This window comes from Vollenhovia emeryi, unplaced genomic scaffold (assembly GCF_000949405.1).
Source record: "Vollenhovia emeryi isolate VEMERY1.0 unplaced genomic scaffold, V.emery_V1.0 DF939123.1, whole genome shotgun sequence".
Taxonomy (NCBI): domain Eukaryota; kingdom Metazoa; phylum Arthropoda; class Insecta; order Hymenoptera; family Formicidae; genus Vollenhovia; species Vollenhovia emeryi.
In genome coordinates this window covers 3,051,838-3,079,394 of record NW_011967243.1, presented here as the reverse complement: position 1 = coordinate 3,079,394, position 27,557 = coordinate 3,051,838, and the positions used below count along the sequence as shown (strand labels likewise).

Here is a 27,557-nt window from a genome sequence, read left to right as displayed (position 1 = left end):
TAGATAATGGAAATACCGTTCGGACCGGTAAATATATAATCAAAGCTGGAAACGCGTCGATGTTAAATCCCGATTTTACAAAAGCGACACACGTATATCGCGATAGGGGTTGCCCCGATATAAAAAAATTATTTTCCGTTTGTAACAAAAAAAATAGAGTAAAACAAAAATGCATTGAATAACACAAGTATTTTCCGTTCTTTGCGCGGCAAAATTTTGCGCGAGATACGATAGCGCGGATGGTAAAAGCATCAGAAGTTTGGCGAATTCGCGATTGCGTTCTCACTGCGAGAGGTGCCGAATTGTGATGCGGCAAGCAACGCGGGTTGCTCCGGGGTTCTTGCCCGGTGCCCGTGACTGCCGATTCTTGAATCGATCGCCTCGCTAATTTCAAGTCCACGCGCCTCGTGGCATGCTATAAGACAGATCGAAAGTCGCAGCTCGCGCGAACATCTTCGTGACGATTAGCTGCTTCCGCTCTGAACGCCATTTTATGCGGGAGGGCAATGCGCATCGTGAAACAGTGCCGAGAGAAATGGGACTCGATACGAGCTATTGATAGCACGGAGCCTCCTAATAATTCCCGACAATAAACAATCGTGCCGGAATAGTTAGCCGATAGTATTTTCGTTCTAACATTCGCTGAACGTAATTTTTCTCACGTAACGTAGCACTTCTATTATCGCAAGCTATTTTTATCCCAACTCTCTCTCTCTCTCCTCGCTTCTGTTTCACACAACGCATTTTCCTCCGCAAGACCGCAAAAGCTGTTATTATTTCTTGTAGCTTTCTCACCGCGAAGTAGAACGGGCGATGATAAGATAGGAGGACTTCGTTTCGGCTCGACGGGGAAACAACAAAAGAAAAATTGGTTGTGTGAGAGAAACTTAGGAGGGGCTGAGCATGATGTATCTCTCCTGCTGGACGATAGAGAGAAGGCATGTACAATAAAAAAAAGATATATATATATGTATATAGCAGGAGAGACAGTCTTTAATCCCGAGTTGGCTGAACGACGAGCAATTAGTTGTAGGTAAATAAATATTCTGGACCACCCACCTTGCTTCTGCTGGGATCATCGAGAACCCTATAAAGAAAAGAGACGCGAGAGATCCCGTTTTCGCGCGCTCAGCGAGAATTCTGCCGAGCGCCCATTTAGGGCCAGCGTTAGACCTGTGTCACACAAGATCCATCACGATCACCGGAAACGATACGCGAGAGCGTCACGCGTTGTTTACGTGTCGCTCTCACGAGGAGACGCGGCTCGAACGAACGGAGACGACGGGAGGCTGTACGAGATTTACTTGGGCCCGTGATTATTTTTTAGAAACTATCGCCACACAAAATCTGTCATCAGCGATTAATCAATATCGTTTATAAATTGTTCGAGAGGCTCAATTAGATAAATTTAGACTCACTGAGAGAACAATCCAATTACATCGCACACAGTATGCGAAGAAAATATCTAGTTTATCGAATAATCTGCTGAGAAATTACTAGATTCGCAGATCTGATTGTTCCAAGATCGTGTCCTCGCGCGAAGGATCATTCCGTCGACTCTATCCATTCGACGGCGCGTCTCTACGAAAACCGCGAGATTTAGGAACTGTTCCTCCGATCGGAATGTATCGACGTGAACGTAAAAAAAAAGAAAGAAAAAAAAGGACCAAGGACCTTCGTCCCTTCTCTGTGTGGCTATACGTGGCTATTCGTATTTTTTTTTTTTGGCTTGGTCGTGGTGTGCGGCGGCTGTTGGAAAGACTTTTAAATAAATACGTTATCTCGAGAATGTTTCTCTCGCGCGATACTGAAGTGATATACTGATGATCCGCGCGCTCGCAAGAAAACGAGGAGCGCGGGGGCCCGTCTCATATTGTCATCATTGTCGTTGCCTGACTGGTCGTTGCCTTCAGGAGAAGCCGTGACAGTTCTCACGGATCTCGAAGTAGAGATTCAGCAGTGCCGGCTCCGGCACGTCATGGAAGCACCTACCCTCGGGCCACTGTACGCACACTGCAACAGACAAAAAACAGACGTCCCTTTACACATCTGGTACTTCTCCAAATAACCGAAAAAGAGCGATCGCGCGCCGGGGAAATTTTATCTCGCGGTTAAAACGGCGCTTGTGCACAGCGCGCGGGGGGGGGGGGGAGGCCTTTATTGATAAAGCCACCGCATTTGTCGCACGACCGGCGAAGATAATTAATAGAGTATTTAGCGGTGTTCGCAATTACCTGACGTAACATGGTAACGGAACGTATATAGGGCAGATGGTTATTTGAATTAAGCCGAAAATACCCTGTCATCGTTAATAGTTTGCTAGTTAAGAACGTGGTTATATCGTTTTGCGCGACATATTGCGCCGCAAAGAAAAATCATGCGATCGACATGATATAAATTTGCACACGACCTTGTTCGGATCGAAATAACTATCTCTTTAAAAAAAACTTTTAAAAAAAAGTGCCGGCTATCTCGTTTATTTAAAAAAACGGAACATCGCGTAACTTAACGATGCGGCGTGTAAAAAGTTGGCGAAAGAGATTTGTCCGATTAATATCAATTTGGATTAATATCAAATTACGCGAGGTAATTTGTGTGCGAACAGCCGTCCCCCAGCAGCTGGGATTAAAACGCTCGTCCTTAGCCTCCACAAAACTGCACTAATAATCGCTGGGCGTGGTTGATTGATTGCCACCAAGTTTTTTAGGGCTCCAAGGGTTGCGCCACAAGCTCATTCTTCCCACGAGCGTAAGTTCTTCGCGAAACTCTTTCTCCGGCGAGAAGATTTCACCGTAGTAAATTACCCGTATGTTAAAATGAGAAAAATAGCGATATCCACATTAATGTTTGTTGCAAAACAGAAAAAATGGGGCAGAAGGGAGTTTAGAAAGTCCGAGACAGTAATCGATCGGTCTCGAGCTCTGCTGTTTCACTAACGAAAACGCACACCGTAACATTTGTCAGTAACAGATTGATGAATAGTCGGTTAATAATTGTATTAATATTTGTATTGAAGCAACTGTCGACACAAAAGGGGTATCTTCTCTTTCGCGCGGAATAGGTAGCAGAAATTTACTACTGTGTTACGGCATTTAAAAGCGAGTCTTCACGATAAACGAAGAATACGTAATACGGATGGAAAATGGATTTTATATCTCCGAAGGGATAACCGGAGTCTGCCTCTCCGCGTAATTGGCCGCGGGAATTATGTAACAAGAAGATTGGCTCTATCGAGAATGGCCGCGAACTATCGACGGCGCGCGCTCCCCGTCTTTTATAAAACCCGAGATTGCAATTTTCTTTCTCGAGACGCGCGCGCGCTTCGATTTTGTTCCCGCCGCGCCGGGAGATGAATAAGGCGGGACGAGAGCGAAGTTTGATGCCGGGCGCGTGATTTATGGGGCACTTTTTTTCCGAGATTATGCGCATAAAGATGCTTTAAAATCAAATCAGTTTTTACGAACGCGGAAAAATATGCGCCTGCACGAATCGCGAAATTTCCACTTTCATAATGTCCATGATAAACGCCCGTGGATTCGACGAGAGGCGCGATCACGCGGGAGTCCGCGAGTTTTACCGGCGCTCGTTCTACGCGCATCAATTATAAGGTTTGTCGATTGAAATCCGTTTGCAATTAATTGGTAACCCAATGCCTCCGTATAGTTAATTGCGAAGCGGCTCGGTATCTCAGTGCGCGGTGTATCAGGAAGAGATCGATGACTGTTTGTTATTATCCGAGCAAACGAACAAAATAGTGTATTTCCGATCAACGTGCCAAACGCGAGAGATAGAGAGAAAAGTCCACTATTACGAGATAGGCTTCTGATACGAGACAGCAGGTTTTCAACATCGAAATTCGATCGCAAATCTTTTTTTCGCGACGATTGACACGATCTGACCATAGACTTGTACAAATATACCGCGCGTCCCGTGAGAAGAATTGAAGACTATATTAAAATGAGAGAGAGTTAGAGACCCTGTAATCAGAGACTGGCCATAAGAGTCCGTCAAATTCCCGCGAGTGAGAGAGAAACATAGGCTATCTCACACGCGAAATCTAACAATGAATTTTCCACTAAGCAGATTTCACTCCAAGGGCAACAAAATCACGATGGAACCAACAGACGATGCCTTGTTAATTTAGTAGCAACCCCGCTAGCTTGCGTTAGGAACTTATCTCGTAATAGAGAACTCTTCTCCAATATTCGAGCAAACGTGTAAAACGAGAATGCATTTCGTACAACTGTAGCTTTAATCTTCCCATTTCTCTACCCTAAGCTTTAACAGACGAGGCTAGCGGAACGTCGAATCTCGCGATCGGCTCCAGCGGTGTCGCAGCGGCGCATTAATGACGCGTGATCTATGCGCGCGTAATGGGGCGCGATCTCGCATACGTCCAGCGTCCGCGGTTCTGACGGACGTGGGATACCAGCCGCGGGATTGATCGCGCGATTGCGTGCCGCGCGGCTGTATCTCTGGCAGGTCAGTAATGAAACGGAAGGTGGCGAATTACTCGCCCTTCGTCCTTGCCCCTCTCGCCCCGGCCACGACGATTCACAAACGAGGCGGGCCGGGCCCCCGGTATCGCGTCGGGGATGACCCGTAAAGCGGGATGCCGGATGCGGTCACTCGGTTGTCCCAGCGTGCATACCCTCGCGCCGGATTTAACCCCGATTTTTGCCAGATTCGACGTAGCACGCGCCGATGTAACGCGATAAAAGCGGAAACGAGCAATCGGACGGCGGACCCCTGACAGCGACTTCGAAGGGATAATAACGAGGCGGGCGTACATGTAAAACGCTTGATTGCCGAGGCTGCCGCGTGCCCTAAAATCGCGCAATTCAAATTCGCAAAATTTCGACGATTGAATTTTACTTCGTAAGGTAAAGGCCATTTGCGTAGTGGTAAATCTCTGACGGTAGCCGAGCTATAATTCACGTGAGCGTTTAGACCGTAATCGCGGTAGTAGTAAATGTAAATTTTTTCCATCAAAAAACGCGCTGTTCCTTAATTAAAATTTTGCGAAATATTTTACATTCGGTATTAAATCTAATTTGTATACTGCGCTCTTTAAAATAAAAGTTGAGTTAATCATATTACAATAGTTAATTAATTACAATTATAATTAACATACGATATTAAATAACGAACTAATTGTAATTAGCTAATTAATCACAATGAAATATTTAGACACGCGAGCAAACTTGCCGGATTAAAAAAAAATTCTAGCTACACTCTCGCGTTAGATTTAAAAAATACGCCGTTCCTCTCTATTATTCGAATTACGAGAACAAAATTATGGCCCGCGGGAAGTTAAGTGAAATTCAAGCGAGAAGTTTCTGAGAAAATATTGTTGCGCAAGCGACAATAATGTATTTCAATCAAATGGAAAAGGATGTACCAGCTCGAACAACATTGTTTCTCTTTTTTTTTTAAATTCAAACACGAATCTTATTATGTGTTATTTTGCCGCGGGGAATTATTTCTTCTTTAGTTTCGCGAATAAATGGCGCGGCAGAGTTCATCGTTATACGAGGAAATGGAGAGGAGATAAGTTTAATAAAAACGAAAATGTAGCGCGAGAGGTAAAAGCTAAAAATAGAGATAAACACGTGTAAGGTACTTCTCGCATAATAATTTCGATACTGCGAAACAGCTTTATCGAATGGTCCCGCGTGAATGCAATTTAATTGCAGCGAATGCTACGAGAAAACGGACCGTATACGGAACGGCGGAAGAAAAACGCCGGCGAGAATGTCCTGCCTTCCTCCCGCGCGCTAATTTTAGAAATTACTCAGTGTACATATTTAGGCGGCGTTTTACGCGAGGAATTAAACAATGCAGAAAATAGGTAGCTTCGCCTTACAAGCACGTTCGTTTACTCACGCTCGTACGCTTACCGCGTCGCGCGTCGGGCGCCTGTCTCATTTATGTGTACGTAAGCTACTTGGGGGCAAAGGTGTAATTGCATTTTGCGGAATGGCTGCCGCCTGACGAAGAAATCCGCGGCAGCGCCTTATCTCCGCTCCGGTTTTCGGCGTGCATGCATAATGCGATTTTCCCCCCCCTTGATATTTCGGTATATCAGGTCAGCGCATCTTTAGACATGACGCGAGACCCGTGAAAATAGACGCGTAAGCGCCTCTCTTCCGTCACACCCCCGAAAGGCCCGATTTCTTCGTCGCCCGCCGGTTTTATTTATCGGGCGCGGCCGCGACGGACAATAGTGCCTCGCTTTGCATAAAACTTATAGGATCTCTCGCGAGCCGGCGTATCGAAAATATATCATGCAAATATTACGCAAACACGTTATGCGGTGGCGCGTGAAATTCCGCCCCCGTCCGCAACCGCCCGGCTCCCCCTTTGTGCGCTTTTCGTCCGTTCCGCGAATTTCTCGCGCGAAAATGCTGGCGCGCATATAAAACACGTTGTAATTCCATTAAACCCCCGCTTCCGGTATTAACCGCCGGCACGGCCATGGCGCGGCCTGGCTCTGCGCGACGGGAATAAAAATAAAATTTTTTAATAAAATGAAGCTTCTCTCCCGCACCGCCGCCCGAACCCTTTTCGTTCCACTTCTCGCGCTTATTTCTTGCCGATAAATTGGCGAGCCGCGCCGAGCATCGAGAAAACGAGGAGAAGCGAGCGGAAGAGTTTCGGGAAAAAGTGCGCGACCCAGTGCGCGAAATAAATGCGAGAGCCCTTTCTTTTCTTTCTTTCCGGCGGAAATGTTCTTCGTTTCGACGACACCGCCGCTTTGTAGGTACCGTCGCAGCTGTAAATCGGATTGTAAGAAGAGCGCGGTGTTAGGCAGGTAATAATAATCCCATTATTAAATGGGAAAGAGAAAAGAGAGAACGAGGATCTCCAGTCCTCAAAAGAATAAAAATGTTTTCACCGAATATTTTATGTCCCTTTTTTGGGGAGAAAGTAGAACAATGCGACAAAGAAGAAAAGAATATTAATTGTACCGAAACAAAATTGCGCCGAACGCAGAGACATCGGCAATAATGGAAACCGTGCGAGAAGGGCGAGATAGAAAGAGAGAGAAACACGCAATTTCGAAGAAGACAATTTTAGAAGGATAAAAGGCTCGCGGTAAAGCGAAGTTAAAGTTAGCGAAGGTAAAGTTTCTTCCCGCGGAAGTGAGATATTACGTGCGATATCTCGATGCGTTGCACATTCGTTGCCGCGCGCGCGCTTTTCCTCGCCGCGAGGAGGAGCGAGCGGAAAGGCACAGCGCGCGACTTGCTCGGAAGAAAAAACGGGAGCGTGTAACACGATTTGAGAGAAACGAAAGAGTGAACGAAGGGGGTGCGCGGCCACGCGAGCAAATGTATGCATGCCGTGCGGCGGGGCGTTATTTACGCGACAATTAATGAGCGGCGAGACTTTGCGTAAATTATGGACATCACGTACCCGCGGGTACCGGCTGTTCTCTCACGGAAGCGGCGAACGGAAGCGCCGTGAAACGCGAGCAGCTGCCAAACCGCGGCCGAGAGACGATGATGAAGCGCGGGGTGCACGTGTAGGGCGTAATCTTAAATATTCGCGACGTTTCGCGTCATCGGAAAAAGTTCTGTCGCTGTTCCAATTGAAGGGATGCTGCAGCGATTCTGCACCTTTTGTACTTTTTGCATCGTGAACTGTCAATTCGTGAAAACACTTGTGTAATATACGAATTATGTGGCTTTTATGTACACTGAGAAAGAGGTCTTGGAAAATTTATTTGTGACATAAATTGTTTATTTATGTCATCGCGCACATCAAGAGAGAGAGAGAGAGAGAGAGAGACGGGTATTTTACACGTTCAAATTAAGTTTTAAACAAGGCGCATCTTTTTTATTGAGAATTACAAGCGTCGGGGAATTGAATCTTTTTGCCGAGCTTAATTTAGTCGCAAAGATGATTTATTTCAGGCGGACATTAAAGTTGTCGAACACGGGTAGATTTGGTATCGAGTTAAGAGGATTGAGAGACCCGTGCATCGTTGCTTAAGAGAAAGTGGGACGAACGGGGGCAAGTATGCAATTTTTATGACTCGGCTTCTGTAAATCCTGTCGATCCGGGATATATATAAGGGTGGAAAAACATATACCAGAGCGGTGGAAGGGCCGGTCGGCGGGGCCGCGCGGCGGAACTTGTTCGGACTCCTTTCAACGTTATTTACACACGCGGCGTATTACGGGTGAAGTATGGGAACAAGAAAGAGCCCACACGGGCCGGAGGCGAAATAAATTTGCGGTGTTGCAACTTGCGAAAACGGCGCGCTCGGTACATCGCACAGGTTTAATAACTAGAAGCCAAGCAGAGATGCACAATACTGTTAAAATTGCCTGCTACGTATCTTGGAACGAAAGAAACGCTCTCGAGATGACGCGACTGTTCGCGCCACACTTTCAAGATAGAGAAACTCGAATTGGTTTTTCTAAGGGCCACTAATTGCCAAGGTACTCACAAATTTCTTTCCGCGCCAGGACAGAAATAATGGCTTATTTTCGAAGACCCGCGGCACCCGGGCGAGAATTAATGGCTCTATAATGACGCGGATTACGCGGGCTATATACAGGGTGTCCCAGGGAGAAAGGTCAATATTCTGGGAGGCGATAGCATCGGCGTTTTAAGCAAAAATGTTCATATGAATAGATGCTCCATTCCCCACTGTTTCCGAGATAGAGCTACTTGAATGTCTCGTGCATTTACTTTTTTTCTGTGCATTTCACACTTTATCCAACCTCATAAACGTCTGTGGGAATTCACTCTTATACGTCTGTTGTGCTGATAACATTGTAGAAATGTTCAAAGTGCCTCGCATGTTCACACAAGAGTTGAAAAACGCATTTGTTAACGGTGGAAATTTGGAAAATTTATTATGATCTGTAAAAAATGTATCACTTGAACAATATTATATTAAAAATAGTACGCAGTACTTCTTTCTCGTCAGTAATTTTGCAACTGTACGTTCAAATAGCTCCATCTCGGAAACAGTGCACTGAAAAAAATGTCTGGTTGAATATGAACCAGATAATTCCTGTAGGATTTACCAGAATTCCTGTAATCCTACAGAAATTCTGGTAAATCCTACAGGAATTCTGGTAAATCCTACAGGAATTATCTGGTTCGGCCATATTCAACCAGAAATTTTTTTCAATGTGGGGAATGGGACATATAATCGTGTGAACATTTTTACTTAAAATGACCGATACTATCACCTCCCAGAATATTGACCTTTCCTGGGACACCCTGTACATTCGCCGCCAAATAAATTTCTCTATAATTAGACGCGCGCCACTTTTACAATTGGGTCGATTCGAGACCGATACACGCGTTTAACCGTGTAATTGCAGGCCGTAACAACGTGTTGACTATTTTTAAACGGTAACCATAAACGCGGAAAATTAATACGATATGTTACATAAATTCTACCGCGTGTAAATTAGATCGAATTATACGCGTCTATATCGAGTTGCGCGCGGATCGTATGTGCCATGCTAACTCGCGTTTCCTTTATATAAAAATGAAAATAACACGACGTGAAACCTAATCGCACACACTCGACTCGCTCACATCAATCGTAGGATCTGCGGAGTTTCTTTTCCTTTCAGTATTATCAACGTCTGAAAGTGCGCGGCAAAAGTTCGCGGAATAAAACTTAAATGTCGCATTTATCATTTATCTCACGTCTCGAACTTTCCGCTCGTGGAAGTACGAGGGACAAGAAAGAATCGCGCGGGGGCTCCTTACGGCGATTAACATTTCTCATCGCGCTTAGTGACTCTTCGTTCTTCTTGAATTTAATCACGATACCTCGCGGCGAAAAAATCCCACCGAGTTACCTTGTTACATGTTCACCGATCAAAAGTCAGGTGCAAACACTCGAGAAATGCCGGAGCGCCATTTGTCAACGCTACGACACCGGCTACTGTTGCCGAACGCGGGGGACCGTCACGAGGCGCGCGGGGGGGTGTCCCGGCCATTCTCCACTCCATCGAGAATCGACAGTTGTCGAATCGGTTATTAGAGGCGTCGTAGCCACGCGTGCACCTGTACGCGCCAAATGGTCCGAATTGATCTTAACGTCTCTCGGAGCGTGCCCCGAGGGCGCCAGCCTTAGCATTCCGATAATTGCATGTCGCGTGCGTGGGCACAGGGCTAAACCTTGCACACACAAGCCGTCACTCGATAGGACGTTGCCTCGACGTGGGCGAGAATCAATTCAGTCGCTGGACACGAAGTCCTGTTGATTTGATCGCAATTAAACCAGGACGAACGCACTGCAACTACGCCAAATACGGGGGGGGGGGGGAGGCTTAAATTTAATGCCACATCGAAACTGATAATCTGCCACCGCACGAATATTTCCGTAATATTCATTTTAAGCAAATTCCTAATCGGATTAATTATAGAGGTTGATTATAAGAAATAACGACGGCCTCGGTGCCGTCGAGATGTCCATTCGGGAAATTCAAGCGGGGATAAATAAAAAGAAAAGTGTCTACCGATTGCATACAGTTTATGCATTTTAATACGCGCGGGAGAAACTTAAGTTGCAAAGCAGCTAATTCGTTGTTTGAGAACCTTAACCCGTTCGCGTGTTCGCGCATAATCGAAATCGTGTTACGTAGACGCGATAATAATTGGAGGTGTCGATCGACACCGACGTCACTCGGCGTCCTTTGTGGGCCCGCTGACCAGAATTATACGTTAGGAAACACTTGGCAACGCGCGTCCAATCGTTATTACTGTTCTAAGCGCCGATTATTTATAACATCGAAGTCGTGCCACTTCGACCCGCGACGTAGAGGTCGACGTAAATCTCGGTTAACCCTCTTAAAGAAGATTCATGCGCAATACTTGGAAGAGACGAAGATAAAGATCAGTCGTCCATTTACAAAGCGCCTTAAAGACTCGTTATCAATGTCAGTTGTTATTAATGCTTTATTTTTTGGTATTGCCTTCTCTCTACGTTAAAATATGTATTTCTCAATTGATGGCGTTAGAAGCAAACTCTTCAATAGTCATAAACAGATGTCACAATAAAGTCCTTGTTGAACTCTATTCTACAATGTTTTAGTACATTCGGTACTTGACAATTAATTACTTTAGTTAACTACTCACGCTGGAAAACCCGCATAATTTTACAAATCCAGTACAGTTTCGGAGAATTTTGCAAAGCTTTTGGGTATTAACTGTGACCTAGAGACATCTGGTGGACTGAAGGACTTCATAGTGTAATCAGCGAAGAGCCTATTTGAGCAGTAACGGGTTACGTAATACCACATATTTGCAACGTGTTCTCTTCGCAGCTGGTGGTCCGTCAGATAATCCGGATTAAGTCGCAATTTAAATCGGGCCGTACGACCGGCCCGAGGTTAGACTTAGTTTAAAATCCAGTTCTGACACTGCGCGTCGTGCTCATAATGGACGTGAACACGAGTACCAAAATTTGTATAATTTAACGAAAATAAACTTCGCATGACACACGTTTACGACGGAGTCGACCCAAATTCTACAAACCAACCGTAACAAACGCCTCGCTAATTTCACATAAATTCCATTGTCGATTCGGAGCGGCAAATGAAACATTGTAGAAAATAACTGACTCTCTTCGCGCTCAAGATTTTCCCCATGTAAATATGTACATTTTTCCAATATTGAATTTGAATTTTAGATTCACGTAGCTAAACCAAATATTCTTGAAACATAAAATGCATAGAGCATGTGTGCAGGCGTATATGTGTAACCGGGTAGAATATTTTTGTCCGCCTACATTGGGCAAATTTCCCATTGCGATGCACGGAGGAAGAAGCGCAAAAGAGAATCGCGGAATTTAAAACGCCCCCGCGAAGCTCCTCTTCGTCTTATTCCGCAATAAGGGAAGACTTTTGCATCTTTACGTCGGCGAAGTCGGCGGGCACGGAAAATGTATATTTCCCGCGCAATATTCTTCGGGAAAATACGCTCGACGTTTGTACGGTGCATAGCTCGCGTGTGATAGAAATGATATACGAGCTATATTTTTTTATTATTTCATGCGATAGACCGCCGCCCCCGCGCGAGCAATACGCGCGATCGGCCATTTCGCGAATCGCTTTCGAAAGCACGCTCGTATTTTTCTACCGGGAGCTTCGGCTACGTTCCGTAAAACTTCAATTTCACGCATCGAATACCCGCGAGCATAATTCACATATTATATAATCTGAATATAATCTCACGTTAAAGAAAAGCTAACATTCATTTTGCGGCCGAAATGCGGAATGCTCCAGTTACGAAATTTTGCGACGACCATATGCACAGTGATCTCAAGATCCCAATCAAATGATATCCGCTCAGATTTGCGGCTCTCTCCGACGCAAAATGTATTTCCCCCCCCCCCCCCCCAATATTTTTGCCAATATATCCGGTAATGTGACGCAGGATGCCCTATATACGGCGTTTAAGCTCTCTAATGGAACCTTGTCGTAACTCGGGGCGTTTAAGTTATATCAAGCGAGCCGGGAGAAAGCTCCGAGGGGCGAAAGTTACGGGGAGATAAAAGTGATAAGAAAGTTTCGGCCCACTTACCGTTCGGCACCGTCGGCGGTTTTTTCGTCTGTACCCTCGCTGTAGCGTTGTTCACCTGTCGAGTTAAGAAGAAGCGTGTATTAGAACCGAAACTTTTTTCCAAACGTCTGAGAGATTTCAAACTAACATCGCCCATCTTCGGGATCCGCGCGTGGCCACTTTACATATCGCGGAAAATTCTTAAAAATCCGCAAAGAGCCTTTAGGCGACGGTCGTGAAACGTGAAAAAAAAACTTGAGGAAGTTATCATCCATCGGCGATCGATTAAACTCAAAGGTCCGACTTGATTAAAAGTTCGTTATCAGCGAGAAAAAGGAACTGAACGGGAGGAGCCACTGAAATACCCACGAACGTGTTGCAATTACAATTATCCAAAGTATTAACGGAACAAACTGTGGCCGCGTAAAAGCGATGTCATAGAAAATGCGCCCGAGTCGAATAAAATGTGAGAAACTTTGGCAATTTCACGGGGCCGCGCGCGCGGATCCTGTAATCAAATATGCATTGTTCGATGCAGAATCGGATTTGCAGGGCGCAATTTGCAGCTCTGTGGCTGACTTTGTTCATCGTGAAATTGTGATTTCGGTTCAAAATGCGATAATCGCGCATATTCCTGCATCGAACAAGCGAATTATGATTAATGTTTAATAAACGATTAAAAATTATGTAGGCGGTTGCACGTTATTTTCCCACCGATTGCTTTCCTTCGACACAACCCGCTTTCAATTGTGCTACAATGTATCAAACTCGGTGAATTGTGATCATTGTTTCGCGCTATATTGGTTACACAAATTGCGTGTGCTGTACGTATGTACACAACGATAGATATTTAAAACGTGCAAACGCTACAAAAGTTTTCACTTGAATTCGGAGATTTTTTTCTGCCATTCAATTTTGCCCTTTGATACGCAAATTTGCAATCAAGCCTGCACCAAACAAATCAATTTATCAATTTGGAAAATAATTCAGGAATTTGCGATCTTCGGCATTTTCAGAAAGCAAATTCGCGTATCGATTAACTGCATCGCAAAGTCCGAATTCAAGGAGTGTTGTCTTAACGTTAATGAACATGTAACAATGTGTGAAAATCTCTTTCCCAATGCGAAACAAGATTTTCCCTCTTACAGTTTTCTAACTTCCAAAATGAAGAAAATATTATTCAATGTGTGATAAATTGTGTACGGCGCGTGATAAATTGAACGAGAAACTTGAAAATAAATAGTTTTTCCCGCGCAAACGTATTCGAATGATAAATGTACATCAGATACATTTTGCGCGTCACACATATATTTTCGGACTGAAAGCTATCGCCCTACCATTATTTTCAGGCAAGAAAGACACCGTTAAAAATTTTGCATCATCTCGGAAGTTAGAAACCGCAAAATTCTTCGCGGTCGACGAATTTAACGCTCTAGTAACGACCGACGATTTATTATCGGATAATACTCGCATTATGTGACTCGCGTGTATTTGTCGCTTTCTAATAAGCATTACAATGTCGCGTACGATTGGCGTATCGATCCCGTGAGCTAAATATCGACAATAAAACGATTTTAGTCGCCGCGCCGCAACTAATACAGCGGCCGCGTACAATACCCGCTTAAATAGCGCGCGAACAATTCTCGCGTTTAATCTCGTCGACTCGCAAAGAGAGCTTTACATGCGCGTCAATTGTCGAGAGAGAGAGAGAGAGAGAGAGAAAGGAGAGCAGAGCGGGGGAGCACGTGGTGGTTAAATAAAAGTCAACATGTCAAAGGGTACAACTAATTTGTTTTATTATGCGCTTTACGAATATCAGTTTCATTCGCGGGACAATTTAATGAAAGTATTTGGAAAAAAAAGAAAATAGAAAACGATTGCTCTTTCGCATCTGTCGAGTTTTCTCTGCTTTCTCTCTCTCTCTCTCTCTGCTTCCCAGCATAACCGAGAAAACAATGGCACAAGCCTTCCGTCGATTTCCGATTATTTCAATTTCGCTCAAGTACCTTCGCGTCTGGCAAAAAGGGACGAGTTTCCGGGTGGATCGCGACTTGTTTCTCGTTCTTTATCGAACGCTTCGCTTACCATGGGTTCTTCTGCTTTGCTTTTTGTGTCCTCCACCTACCTACCTACAATCAGCCGCTCGCCTTCTCGTTTTCCTGTCCCACTTTGCGCCCACTTCAACGGGGATACTATCGAGACACAAAGGGTCTGCGATATCGTACCGGCATCGCGACGTTTCTATATTTGAAGCGCAGCACGAAAACGCACGTCGATTCAGCACAAATGTTTCCCGACAACCGAGGCCAGATGACACTGGGTCGATCTTTGAATTTCTTAGCAATGCATTCCGTTTACTCTGACAGTCTTTCGTCGCAAATAACCGTTTTGCGATGTATAAAGATTTAATTATTACAAAACAAAAGTATTTCTGATAAAGTCAAGTCGAATAAGTTAGAGCACACACACACACACTGTAGTTTAGAATACAGATAAAAGTTGTAATCTCCACTTGCTGAACGTAACGTGTGCAATTTAATATTATTCGCAATTTTTTTTGGTCGGTCCATTAATTCTTTCCTACGATGGCTTTTCCAACGTGTAACTTCACATCTTGAAAAAAAAAATCCCTCGTGAAACGTAATTTTCCAGTGCGATCGTAATCGAGGCAGCGGTGAATAAAAATTTATCTATGTTCTCGAATTCGCAGTGGCGGAAACGCATCTTGGGCAGCGTTCGTGTATCGACTCTCACGAGGATTGTGAGTTACGGAGCTTACTCAGGCCAATCACGCCCGGCCTGGCGCGCGGCGCATCGTAGAGCAATTTGCATTTTACGATCCTGTTTCCGGTAACGAAGGTTTGGTGGCCACCGTACATCTCGCGTCACAGGTAGAACACGGCTAAACGAACATTATTGGAAAATGGAGGCTAACGGTAGAGTCGGATGAAGACACAAAAGTTTTTCGCGCTACGTAACGACGCCCTCGTCATTCATTCGGAGTAAAAAAATCCCAAAGACACGCGAAAAAGCTAGTAAATTATTATAGTCGCGGGATTTTTTTTTAAACTCACGTCGACCCGGTGGCAAAAATATCCCCACCAAAAAAAACGCGTGTGAATGCTCTTCTGTGCGAATCCTTTTTTTCGTTAAATTCAGGTTTTGTCAGCGCCTAGGTGCCACGGCGCCCGACGCCGCAAATCGTAACGTTGCAAAAATCGCGTGCGGCTGCACTTTAACGAACAAACAAACAAGCGAACCGACAGATATATTCGAATCGCGCGAATCGATCCACGTCGATAATAAACAAGCGTGTCCACGCGTGAGCCACCTTGTTCCGTTAAACAATTGCGGCACGCCGGCGTATTTTTGCCCACGCGTGTCGCATTCAACAGAGTTCAGTCGACGGAAAGTACCGCGAGCAATGTATAACCCCGGGTCCACCCGATTGTTTTGCAAATTATACCCGCTGATATTAATGATACCGAGCTGACACCAGCAGGCAATTTCAATTTTGGGCGTTATCACTTGTGTTCCTTTATGGGCGCTTTGGCGAAACGCTACGTACGATATTGTTGACGCGAAATTATATACGCGCCGCGGCAATGCGCGAGGCAATAAAATAAAATCGCGGTCAAATTATCTTCCCGATTCTTCTTCGAAACGCAGATATAAATCGCGAGATTCGGATGAACGTTTGGCGATCGGTGGCGAATGTGGCGCAGAGGAATGTACGCTGCTTGGTAAACAACCGAACGAAAAGATCAGAGTTGAAATCCACGGACACCGCTGGTTTTTTTTTCAGAATTTCCCGAAGGGAAGTGGCAACCACCGAGAATGCCCTACCACACATACCCCTTTAGGAGGTGTAGCCCTCCAGATTGGAGGTTTTCTTCGGCAAGGTTAGCAGCCTTCCGAAGATGAAGTAAAACCAAATGCCCAAAGTACCAGAACGACCTGGATAAAACAGGCTCCAAGCTTAATACTCGAGGAAGAAGAAGAAGTTTAGCGATCGTGAAATGGATCGATACTTTGCAAATGGATATTTCTATTGGATCGCTAATTTTGGTAGACTCTAAAGGATCGTCTACAATAGATGAAGTAAGCCTGGCGTAAGAAGTAAGAGTAGGAATAAAGGAATGAATCCTTTCCATTTCTTACTCCTACTTCAGCTCGGACGATTAGGGCCTGAGCAGAATGGCTGTCTTGTACTTTTAAGACATAAGACAGTTACTGTGCGTTACCTCAAGACAAAGGCTTAAAACATAAAACATTATCTTAAGGCTGTCTTAAGAGTGTAAGACAGCCATTCTGCTCAGGCCCTTACTCTCGGCGAATTAGAGCGGAGAGTTCGACCAGCGCTATAAATATTAAAAAAAATTAAGCCTGTACTTTAGCTTTTACACTGATAAGTAAAGGTTTAGGTTTTCTTACTTCCACTGTGGACGGTCCTTAGCGCATTAAGCCCGATTCAGCCAGGAGTAACGGGCGTACACGTGGACACGAGCGCGTCGAACAAAATTCAGCAGTCGAGATAAAGGTATGGAGATCGATATCTCCATATATCGCATTCACGCCCTTGGTGGATCTCACCGGCGCATGCCGAGGAAGGCTCTAAAGAGACAGTCACGGTCTTACGTGACTTTTATTGATTCGGCGGGGAAAAAATTATGGATACAGGCCACTGAATAATATGCAAACGACAGGATTGCAACGAAAAAATTCATCGACGGCCTTGTTATGCCACTGTCTATATAGCGTCAAGTGCCGCCTAAAATTATACGTAAATCAATATCACAGGTTTCTCCCGGGAACGTTCTCCGGTCAATGTTATCACATATTTAATCTCAAGTGCTGCTTTATGTTCACATTATGTGCGACTCGTATAGCAGACGGGTTAAACTGATTGCGAGAGCTACGCGATATTTAACACTAAATGTGTAGCGATAACAATAAATTGCAACACTATCTCAGCATACAACAATTATTACCGCGGTAACTGTAATCGCTAATTAAACTTGCGCGGTGTGCAACGAAAACACGCCTCTTGATGGCGATAATAATGGCAACAAGAGATTTATTTCTCGAATAAATATTTCTCTTCAAAACCTGCGAACAAAGAGAAGGGCACACATCTCTTCTGCGTCAATTCCCAGCTTAATGAAATGCCATTTACTTCTATCCTGCATAATACCACCATCGCACAGCGCAATTGGCTGCGGGCGGCAGACCGATGAAGGCAAAATGGCCGCATTAATCAAGACCCGGGTACAAGGACGATCGGCATTCGAAGGATTTAACAATCGACGCGATTCCCTCTCTCCCCTCGCCCCGGCGACTCCCGCCCGGAGAATCCGCGTTTCCCGAGCACTTATCTCGTTCCTAAGAGCCACGACGGGAGGGGAGGGCCGAGAGGTTCGAGAGGGAAGGCTCGATCCAGGCTTACGAGTTACCTTCGAGAACGGCCGGCGCGGCGGCCGGTCGAATAAGCGAAATGGCACTTTGGAAATTTCGAGCAGCCTCGCTTGCTCGCCTTCGACGAGCGGACATCTGCATAAATTTGACTTGCTAAGGCCGAAAACTCGACCACCGCCGGACTGTTCGCGGAGGGGGAAGGGTGGCACGGTGCGGTGTACGGTAAGGTACCTGTCGTTAATACCGGAAGCGATGTAGGTAACCTATGACCACCCGACGTCACTTCTGCCGGGTCGCGTTGGTGCCGTACGGCGAAAATGTACGAGGTAATCCAAGTCCTCGCTCCTTTATTGGTCATCTTGCTTGCTTACTAACCCGATACCCGTGCTACAGCCGTGACCCTAATGGCGGAACCGCTCCGTCCCCGCGCTTGGTCGCGTTCGCGTTATCAGCTGAAGACTTTTCCGTCGCCGACGTCCTCTAATCCCCCCGCAATCTTCTAATCCGTTACGCGGCTCTTCCCGAGCATATTTTCCCCGGGCCGCTAACTTGCTTGCGCAGCTCTTCAACCGGGTATACAGCGCACTTTGTGGGATCGGGCGAAAGGTATACGGGTCTTTACGATTTCCTCTCGTTTCGAAAAATACGACTCGAATTTTACCTTCGTGCGGTAATGAAGAACACAGACGCGAAGGAATAAAATAGCTTATAGCTGCAGCTCGATATCGGAAAGCTCCAAGTTTTTCTGCAAATATAACGGAGAGAGGAAGGTGGCTTCTTCTTTATGTTGCTCAAACACGCGGCGCGATGATAATTTCGAGAAATTCGTTACGTTGTTTATACAGTCTCCTCCTGCGGGTCTTCATCACGGTTGAATTTTCAACGAGTTATAAAATCGCGGACGTGGAAATGCTCCTTTCCAATTCTGTTCGCGGAATCCTGTATGAATTTTTCATGCGCGATTTAATCGCCGATTCGTCGATCTGCCTTTGCCGACGCTGTGTTTGCACGTTACCGCGAAAAGCACCGTACCCTCCGGCGCCGTCGTCGTCGTTGACCCAGAATGTCGACTACTCCTTTGCATCTTCAGGAAGAGCTTTTTCCGACCCCTAACCGACCGTCGTCGTTTCGCCAAGGCCAAGCTGGTTAAATCGCATTCGTGTCGCGCGTGCAGCGGCCATCATTTTCGGTCTCTCGTCAACGTCGATGCGGACACGAGCAGGCTCGTCGAGCTCGAAAGATCTTCATCCCGTCTTCCGCGTCGTTCGTCGCGCCGATCGTAAGCGCGAGACACTTGGTCGCGCGAAAATTGCACACACCGATGATATAACTCGCAAGAATCCCTGCGTAGGCGAACCGCGGTCCACTTTTAGTCCATTTATTTTTCCAGACTATGTAAATTGTAGCGCATACGTAACGTCCACGTGAAGGCATTACATTCGATGACCGTGTCGGAGTAATATTGCTTCTTCATCCCGTCACTTATATATTCAAATTTATTTCATTTCTTTAGACACGCGCGGAAAACGCTCTGAAATTCCTCGCGCATTCATACATCACGGAGCACCCGCGGTTTGCCTATTCGTCCTTCGCCGTGTACCTCGCCCTACACCCCCGCCTGTCTATTTCAGATCGTCTTACGGTGGTATTAGCACCGTCATTATCCCCTGCGCGGCTTCGACCCGGAATGCCGGCGCTTCGCTACGCTAAGAGCCAAGGAGCTTTTCTTTCGGCGATACTTCTTGCCGTTTTCTCTCTCTTAGCGGTTCTTGCTCGTTAATCTGCATTCTTCGCCTGCCTAGTGGGTCGACGTAATTTCAGGCTTCCGCAGCCTCTGTGTCATTTGTCATGGCGAACAATAAATCGCGTTGGATTATGCATTCGAGGCTGTCCCTTAGCTCAACTGCCATAAGCACTTATCACCCCGCTCGATCGACTCGCTCAAATGTTCCGTGTGGATTTTCCGCTACACGCGACGCTTTTTGCGCGCTATCGACGGATCTACTCCAGTTTTTATCGGAGACAAATGCTCGGGTGATATCTCGACAGACAGGAACGTAGAGACAAGAAGGATCGTCATCATAATCTCGACTCACTATCCAGCGGGGCAGTGAATGCAAAAGAAGCCAAGATAAATGAATACTATATACTTGTCGACCGTGATAAAATCGAAAATTCATACCAGCCGACAGAGAGGGAGCGAAACTTTCATCGCGTTTAATCAGGGGTATCCTGCCGACGTGCTCGGTTTCCCGAAACACTTCAATCCCGACGCGATTATGAAAGATCGGAAGTTATCGCGAGGTATCTTGGCTCTAACTCAATCTCGCGAAAATCTCGCAACTCGCTCGTGAGGATGCTCTTGTTCGGAAACCGAAGAAAGAAGGGTGAAAAGGAGAAGAGCAAAAAGTCGACGCGCGGAGGCAAGAAAGGCAGTCGAGTCTTCAAAGACGTAACGAGTCAACGCGCGGAACAATGCGGAGCGACGATTACAAAGGGCGTTCATTAAGATAATGAGCCATTGAACGTGATATCTGCTGATTGTCGCGAGCATCTGCCTCTTGTTATAAAAGCGTTACAGCGTGCTTCAAACCGGTCTCCAAACAGTGTCAGTTTCTGCGAGACCTGTCTCCTCGCTCGATACCCTTCGATCATCGAGAGAGCCCTGTCTTCTGCAGAGCACGTCACGGGAATTTGCGTCTTCGACCTCTTGTTACGTGGCGAGTGTGGCGCAGAGAAATGTGCGCCGCTTAGCAAACAAATGAACGAAAAGATTCGAGTTTAAATCCACAGACACCGCTGGTGTCTTCTTTCGGATTTCCCGAAGGGAAGCGGAAACCACCGAGAATGTCCTGCCACCATCCCCTTTAGGGGGTGGAGCTCGTTTTTTCGGCAAGGTTAGCAGCTTTCCGAAGATGAAGTAAAACCAAATGCTCAAAGTACCAGAACGAACTGAATAAAACAGGCTTTAATCCTAATACACGAGGAGGAAGAAGAAGATCTCTTGCTACGGGCGAAAGGGACGAGAAAGCGAAAACGGCGGAAGCGGAGGCGACGAAAAAGGCCGCGGAATCGATAGACGAGCACGATAAACTCGAAGCGCGTGTCCGACGATGACAAGTTCCGTCGCGTGTTAGAAATTAATAATAACGAGCAATAGTCAGCTCGGCGCGGGAAACGATATTCCCTCTTTATTCCGTAATACCCGTCGGCTGCAGCTAACCGCGTACTTCCGCGTATCTTCCGATATGAATTATGCTGACGAAATTGTGCTTCGGAGTTCCGCTCGGGGAATTTATAGACGCGCGGCAACATTTGTGTTCGTTAATATTTATCGCCATTATCGTAGGCGCCTGGTAGTCATGGATGGATTAACAATAATGTATGCATCGTACGATGAACTTCTTTCGTAGCTGCTTTCTGAAGCTGCGATGTTCATGAATTTCCTCGGTTCATTTGAACCCGACTTGTTCCAACGGTTTCCTCGATCCCGTAGAAATGCACCGATGACGAGCACGGCGAATAAATACGACGTTAAATTACACGAACGAGTTCGTCCTCCGCTCGTCGAAGAGTGCAGACCCGTGCATTAAATTGCGCGTTAAATGCGAATATGCGTAGCGCTCGCTGATCCGTAAAAGAGCGACCCCCATCGAGAATCGCCCGCTCGTTATCTCGAAGAACAAGAAAACTGTAAAATCGCACTTCTAATCAATACAATCAACGGACAATTTTGGAACTTCCGTCCTGCTCGGGGATCTAATTTCCAAAGTCGCTGAATCGAATTAGTGTCCGGAATTATTTAAAGCTTGGGAGGGAGAGAGGGAGAGAGAGATCCGGACATTAAAAAGTTGTGCCGGCAGTTAAAAAGTCTCTCAGGAGAGATTAACTAATAAAGTGCCTTTCTCTCTCCCTCGAGGGACATAGCGAGAGATTTGCAAAAGGCTAATTGTGCGTCCTCTTAAATCTCAGCCCTCCTTCTTCCCGTAATTGCCACAATAAATACATCGGTCCCCGTGAATTTCGGGAAATTTCAGCCCGGACGTCGCGGAATTTTTATTCCGTATCTCTCTTTGGAACTCGGCCGGTTCGAAATTAATGCGAAAACCCGGAAAAAAGGCGCGGTCTCTAATTTAAAGGATCGCCCCCTAATCTTTTCCGCAATTAAAGTGCTACGCCACGTTCGCGAGAAAATTACGCGTAAAAGAATTCTCGTTAGAGCTCGTTCTTTTTACTATTCCCTGCCATCTCGTTATTCCCCGGCCGGGCGTTTCAGCGTCCACGCCTCTTTTTTAACCTCTTGCTCTACGACGGCTCTTAGAAAATTCAACAAAGGGCCTGAGTGCTTAGCGCTCAAGTGAAACGGGTCAAACGTCACACGAGAGTGATGACGTACGAGATATAATCGTTTTAAAACCACTCTCGCGTTTTAATTGGCAACGGTGCAAAGATCTTTCGTACCCCTGTATACGTAGTTTCCTCCTCGCGAAAAACTCGATCGTAAGGTACAAATAAAATGCAAATTGCTCGTACAAGAAACGTCATTGTCGCGCCATTATCGCGTGTAATTAGCGCCATGTTTTTCGATTGTCTCGATTGCCACTTGCGAAAGTACTTGAGCCTTTGTTTTGGTGAGTTCTACGCTCTTACACAACTAGACAGTTTAGGCTAGCATTATATATTCTAAACATATATAATAGTTTTATTAGTTACGTTATAAATATCGCAAGTAGGATTTTATTTTAGGAGAAAGTAAGCGCTACGCGTGTGCCGGTCGAAAAAGATAAAGAAGAAGAAGAAGAAGATACTCTTTGTGACTAAACAAAAAGAAACTGACGATTAAAAAGAAAAATTCGGATGACGAAGTATTTACAACAATTGCGTTCTGCTTCTTCCGCAAACTTTAAAATACCCTCTTTATGGCGCGGAGACACAATTTTCTATAAAATTTATAACTCTTGTTAAAACAATTTCCCTGGTTTCTTTCTTGAAATGAATACTTCGTCACTGCAGAGTGTAGGAGTACACTCTGTCCGATAAAGGTGGTCTGACAAAAAAGCTGTTAAAAATCTCATTCACTTACGCTAAAAATGCAAAACGAGTGTGAAAAAGTAATCGAGAAGGGGGGGGGGGGAGAGAAATGAAGGGGGAGAAAAACAAAAAGCTTAATCTACCAGTGAAAATCGACCATGGCACGGTTCTCGTGTATCACGTGAGAGAGCGGGCAGTGCGAGTATTGTATTTCTCATTATACACATACGAGTCCGGTCTTTGCTTTGCCGGTTAAACGATTCCCGCTGCGATGGTTTCCTTACCTTTTCGGACACTTAGCGAGGTCCTTTTTCAGTGGCCCCCTCAGTGTCCCACGATCAGCGTTTGCCCGTTAATCTTTCTCGCTCTTTCTCCCGACCGATCGATCGATCCTACCGGATCGACCATCCGGTCTCTCTCTCTCTTTCTTTCTCTTTCGCTCGCTCTCTCAGATTTTTCAATCGACTATTCAGTACGAGTCTTTCGCTCGCCCTTTTCCTACCCTTTTACTCGCTCTTTCTCTCGCGCAGAAGCTCTCTATAGAACAACAGGAGATCTGCGTGAGACACGACCGTATTTTGCAATTGTCTTTCGTTTTGTTCCGCTTTTGTGCTTTTGGTTACTCTCTTTCCCATGGTAACCGAACCCAACACAACGGCCGGATTGTCCAACCAGCGGATTCTCCAGCGCCTTTGTATGCGGTTCGTTTACACGTCGTTCGACAACTATCGCGTTGCTTCGCGCGCGTCCACCCCTTCAACTTCGTTCACTTTGCATCTGGGGCGCCGCCGACGCGGATCTTCCCTTTTCTCGCCTAACAAGACTGATCTCAGACCGGGGCGATAGTACCAACAGCGCGGATTTGTAGCTAGAACTCAAAACGCGACAGCTCGGCGTGACAGTTCCCGAATCCGCGTTGGCAAGCAGCCCTGATGCGTTTCTCTTTACTCGCTTTGAGTATTACCAAGACTCCCGAGGCGAACAGATCGGCGACAACTTCTGTCGTGTGCGGTTTCCGTTTGTGACATTTTAGACTCCAAGATTTGAGAAAAAGATACATCCGTCTCGCGAAACTCCCGCTGGAAAATTCGCGGGAACTCGCGAAACTATCGCGAATCACAGAATTCCACTGGCGCAGTAAATCGACGCGAGTCGCAAAAAGGTCGGGCTTTCAAGCTTTAATTGAGCCATTAAAGTCGCAATAAGAAGGCCTGCCTGATCAAACGGACGCTATTATCGAACCGGAAAAAATCCGAAGGAGTAATCACTAGCCGTGATTCAAGAATATAATCCTATTACGTCCCGAAAAGCAATATAATGACGACGGAAGAAGACGCGCTATCTTATCGGATGCGATTTCTCTTCCTATTGACAGCAGTCTCGGATGTAAAAAGAAAAAGAGGAAAAAAAACAACACGGAGATGGCAACAAAATCTCTGCGTCAGCTGCACCAAGTTTTATGGAGTGAATTATCGGCGCAGCGAAGTGGAATAGACTTTCATATAAAATAATCGAAAGATTTGCTCCGTTCGCGCGCACTTGCGTAGTATCGAATATATTTCGAAGACGCGTTTGCCAGCTGCTAAATGAAGCTAAAGCGGTGGTTCATGCGACACGTACGAGACTGGCGCAACCCGACAAGCTGCTCCAGCCACTATGAGAAGATAATTAATCGAGTTGTTCAATTAGGCTGAACCGTTGTTGTTTGATATCAGCGTCGACACAGCAGATGCTGCGGTCGTCGTGTGGTCGGCCGAGAGCTAAAAACTGTGCGCGATAATCAAAGTTGAGAATTGGCTGTATCACGGGCGAAAATATCTGAAATTGTTCAGCAAGCGAAATTGTTTCGCTGCGCACAGACAGCTACTGTTAATCGTTAACCATACATATTTTAGTACGTTCCGAATCCTGCGTGACACTTTTGCGCGGAAACGAAGAGCGCGCGAATAAACTATCGATCGATCGGTTTACCGGTTTAAATAGACGAAATTATTTATTAACGTATGAAATTGAATTACGTCATTGCGCTATATTTCTACTTTATGTGTCACGATGAAAATTTCAAGTACTTGACAGAAATGATTGCCGTATCCGATCGCCTCGTTTATCTTCGGTCGACTCGACGGTGCTTATCAAAATCAACTACCGTACGGGATACAGTTACTTCGACTAATCTCCGAGCTCGAGACACAATGATAAGAGGTGGAGCTACGATTCCTCGCTTGAGAGCACGTGTGCAACTGAATGGATTAAGGCCACACCGCGACAGAGAAACAACGAGAGGGAAAGAGAAGAAAAGGTGAACGTATATACGCGAGTGTAATATGAGCAAAATCTATCTCGCGTACGGATCGATCCGCGCGCTGATCGAGACGAGGACTTTCTCCCGCGTACCGATTTTCACCGGCGAACTGGCCGGCCAATCGGAAAACAGAATTTGTGGATCACTCGAGGCCCTCGAGCAGAGATCGAGCCTCGCCAATCGGCGGCTCGCGCGCCACTCGTGGGTCCACGAGTGGCCCATCAGTCAGATTGATCCAGGCCACGAGAGAAATCTCTTTCTCTCGAGCCACCGCGACCGGAGATCGTCCCCTCCATTCTCTTCCTCTCTCCTTCTCCGTCTCTGTTCTCGAGCCCGTGAAATTAATTCACGTTTCGTTGATTATCGCGATGCAGCCAACTATCCCTTCCCCCCCCCCCCCTCGAACAGAAAGCTCCGTCGAATCGCGATGTAGACTGTCGACGGCTCACATCGCAGTCGTATCGCGCGAAACGATCGCGTCTACGAGCGGCGTCGTCAGCCTAGCGTCTCTTTCGATCGCACAACGACTTACTGTAGTCTCCTACAATTAGATCAATGACCTTCGAATCGCGAATGTCCATCTCTCTCCTCGATATCATTGTCGCATTTCAGAATGGAAGTAAACGTTCGCGGTGAACACTGGCATTTTATCGACGCGTCAGAGTTAACAATCAACCTTCGCTCGTCGTTAATGACCTAATTAATTTGCCAGCGAAATTTACAGTCGCGATGAACGCAGAAGATGAACACTCGGGACTCGAAGTGCCCCGACTTAAATCTATCAGGCGACCACTGTTACTCGACGGAGACTCGCGGAAACGTGTACTTGGAGACGGATTGACGTCGCGTAATCGAGTCGAGTCTTAGACCGTGGTCGCCGTTTCACGCCGCGAGTGCGCGCATTTCCGCGGAGGAATGCGCCCACTCGCGACTTTCCTGGAAATAAAAAAGAGATTACATCTATTCGTAATGGAGATTAATGGCGATGTATATATATATGTATGTATATATATATATAAGTATAAGAAAGTTCATGCACACCTCAATCTTTCTGCCCTCAACCACGGTGCCGTGTAGCCTCTCACGTGCCCGGTCCGCGTCAGCACTATTTGCGAATGTTACAAAACCGAATCCCTGCATGCAAGGACAGACAAAACAACATGCATTAAACTCAACTTACAGACTGCCAGCGCTCCGCAAAAAGCCGACTGGCTGGGCCGACATTTCGTCTCCGCACGCGCGTGCACATGTAGCACGCGCGCGCGTTATATATATAATCATTTACGTACATATAATGTATGTACACACTAGAGGGGGGGGGTGGGGGAGTAAGGGGGGCGGAGGGGACTGGAAAGGGGTGCACATATGTATGGAGGGATGCTCCGAGGAGGCTCGTCGGGGCGCGACATCGGGGACGTGGAGAAAAGCAACCCCCGTCTCGCGCTACGACCACTTCATTCCGTTTAATCGCGACAAAGGGCGCGCGCGTTTCCGTCGATTTTATTGTACTCCAAAAAATCCGAGAGAATTTTTCTTGACGGTGCCGAGAGAGAGAGGAAAAAAAAATTCGTATCAAGACCCGCGTCGTCGTGTCCGAAGACACGGATGTGTGTAGCTGCGTCGCGTTTAACCGCGAACCACGAGAGGAGACACTTCCGTCTTGATCGTTTACTAGCTCTTCCCGATCTTCGGACGGACCTTCGAGGCGTCGTGACAACGGAGTATCGAACAGGAGATCGATCCCGTTCTCATTGGGGACCGGACGGAAGACGCAGAAAACTCGATTCTTCCGTTCCGCCGCGGGCAACACCGGCCAGCTCCTTTGTGCTCCTCTCTTTCTCTTTGAACCCTTCCATCGCCCTCAGCCCTGCCGGCGTTCCTCCACCGAGCCGGGGCCCTATTTATTTCTTTGACGCACAATAGCCGTCTCCCTCCCCGGCCGTTATGTATCGCGCGAGACACGCTAATTAATTCCCGAGGCTCCCTCGAGAACGCGACGAAGCGGCATAGGACCTCGATATTTCGTTTTTTGTTATTTCCCGTCGATCCCGCGCGCTCTTTTCATTCCGCAAAGCTGAAACGAATAGCCATCCATTCTTTTATCCTGTAATCCGCGCTTCATTATTTCAGGACAGAACTCCAAGAACTACGCGCGTTTAATGTTGCCCAGAAACAAAAACCGAGTTTCAGTTTCGTAAAAATAATCGGACGACAATGAAATCGACTTAGATCAGCGACCAGTGCTGACAAATTAAGCGTCAAAATA

General features: G+C 46.3%; 1 protein-coding gene across 4 annotated transcripts in view; it reads right to left on the bottom strand.

Annotated features, from left to right (window-relative positions):
* Nucleotides 1-27,557, bottom strand: part of LOC105569714 (RNA binding protein fox-1 homolog 2) — a 281,021-nt gene that overhangs the window by 45,536 nt on the left and 207,928 nt on the right. For all 4 annotated transcript variants that reach the window (XM_012026391.1, XM_012026389.1, XM_012026390.1 and 1 more), the window contains exons 6-8: nt 26,333-26,425; nt 12,565-12,619; nt 1,993-2,013 (exon numbers count right to left, since the gene is read on the bottom strand). In XM_012026391.1, the coding sequence (XP_011881781.1) occupies nt 1,993-2,013; nt 12,565-12,619; nt 26,333-26,425 (169 nt within the window). The remainder of the gene's footprint in view (nt 1-1,992; nt 2,014-12,564; nt 12,620-26,332; nt 26,426-27,557) is intronic.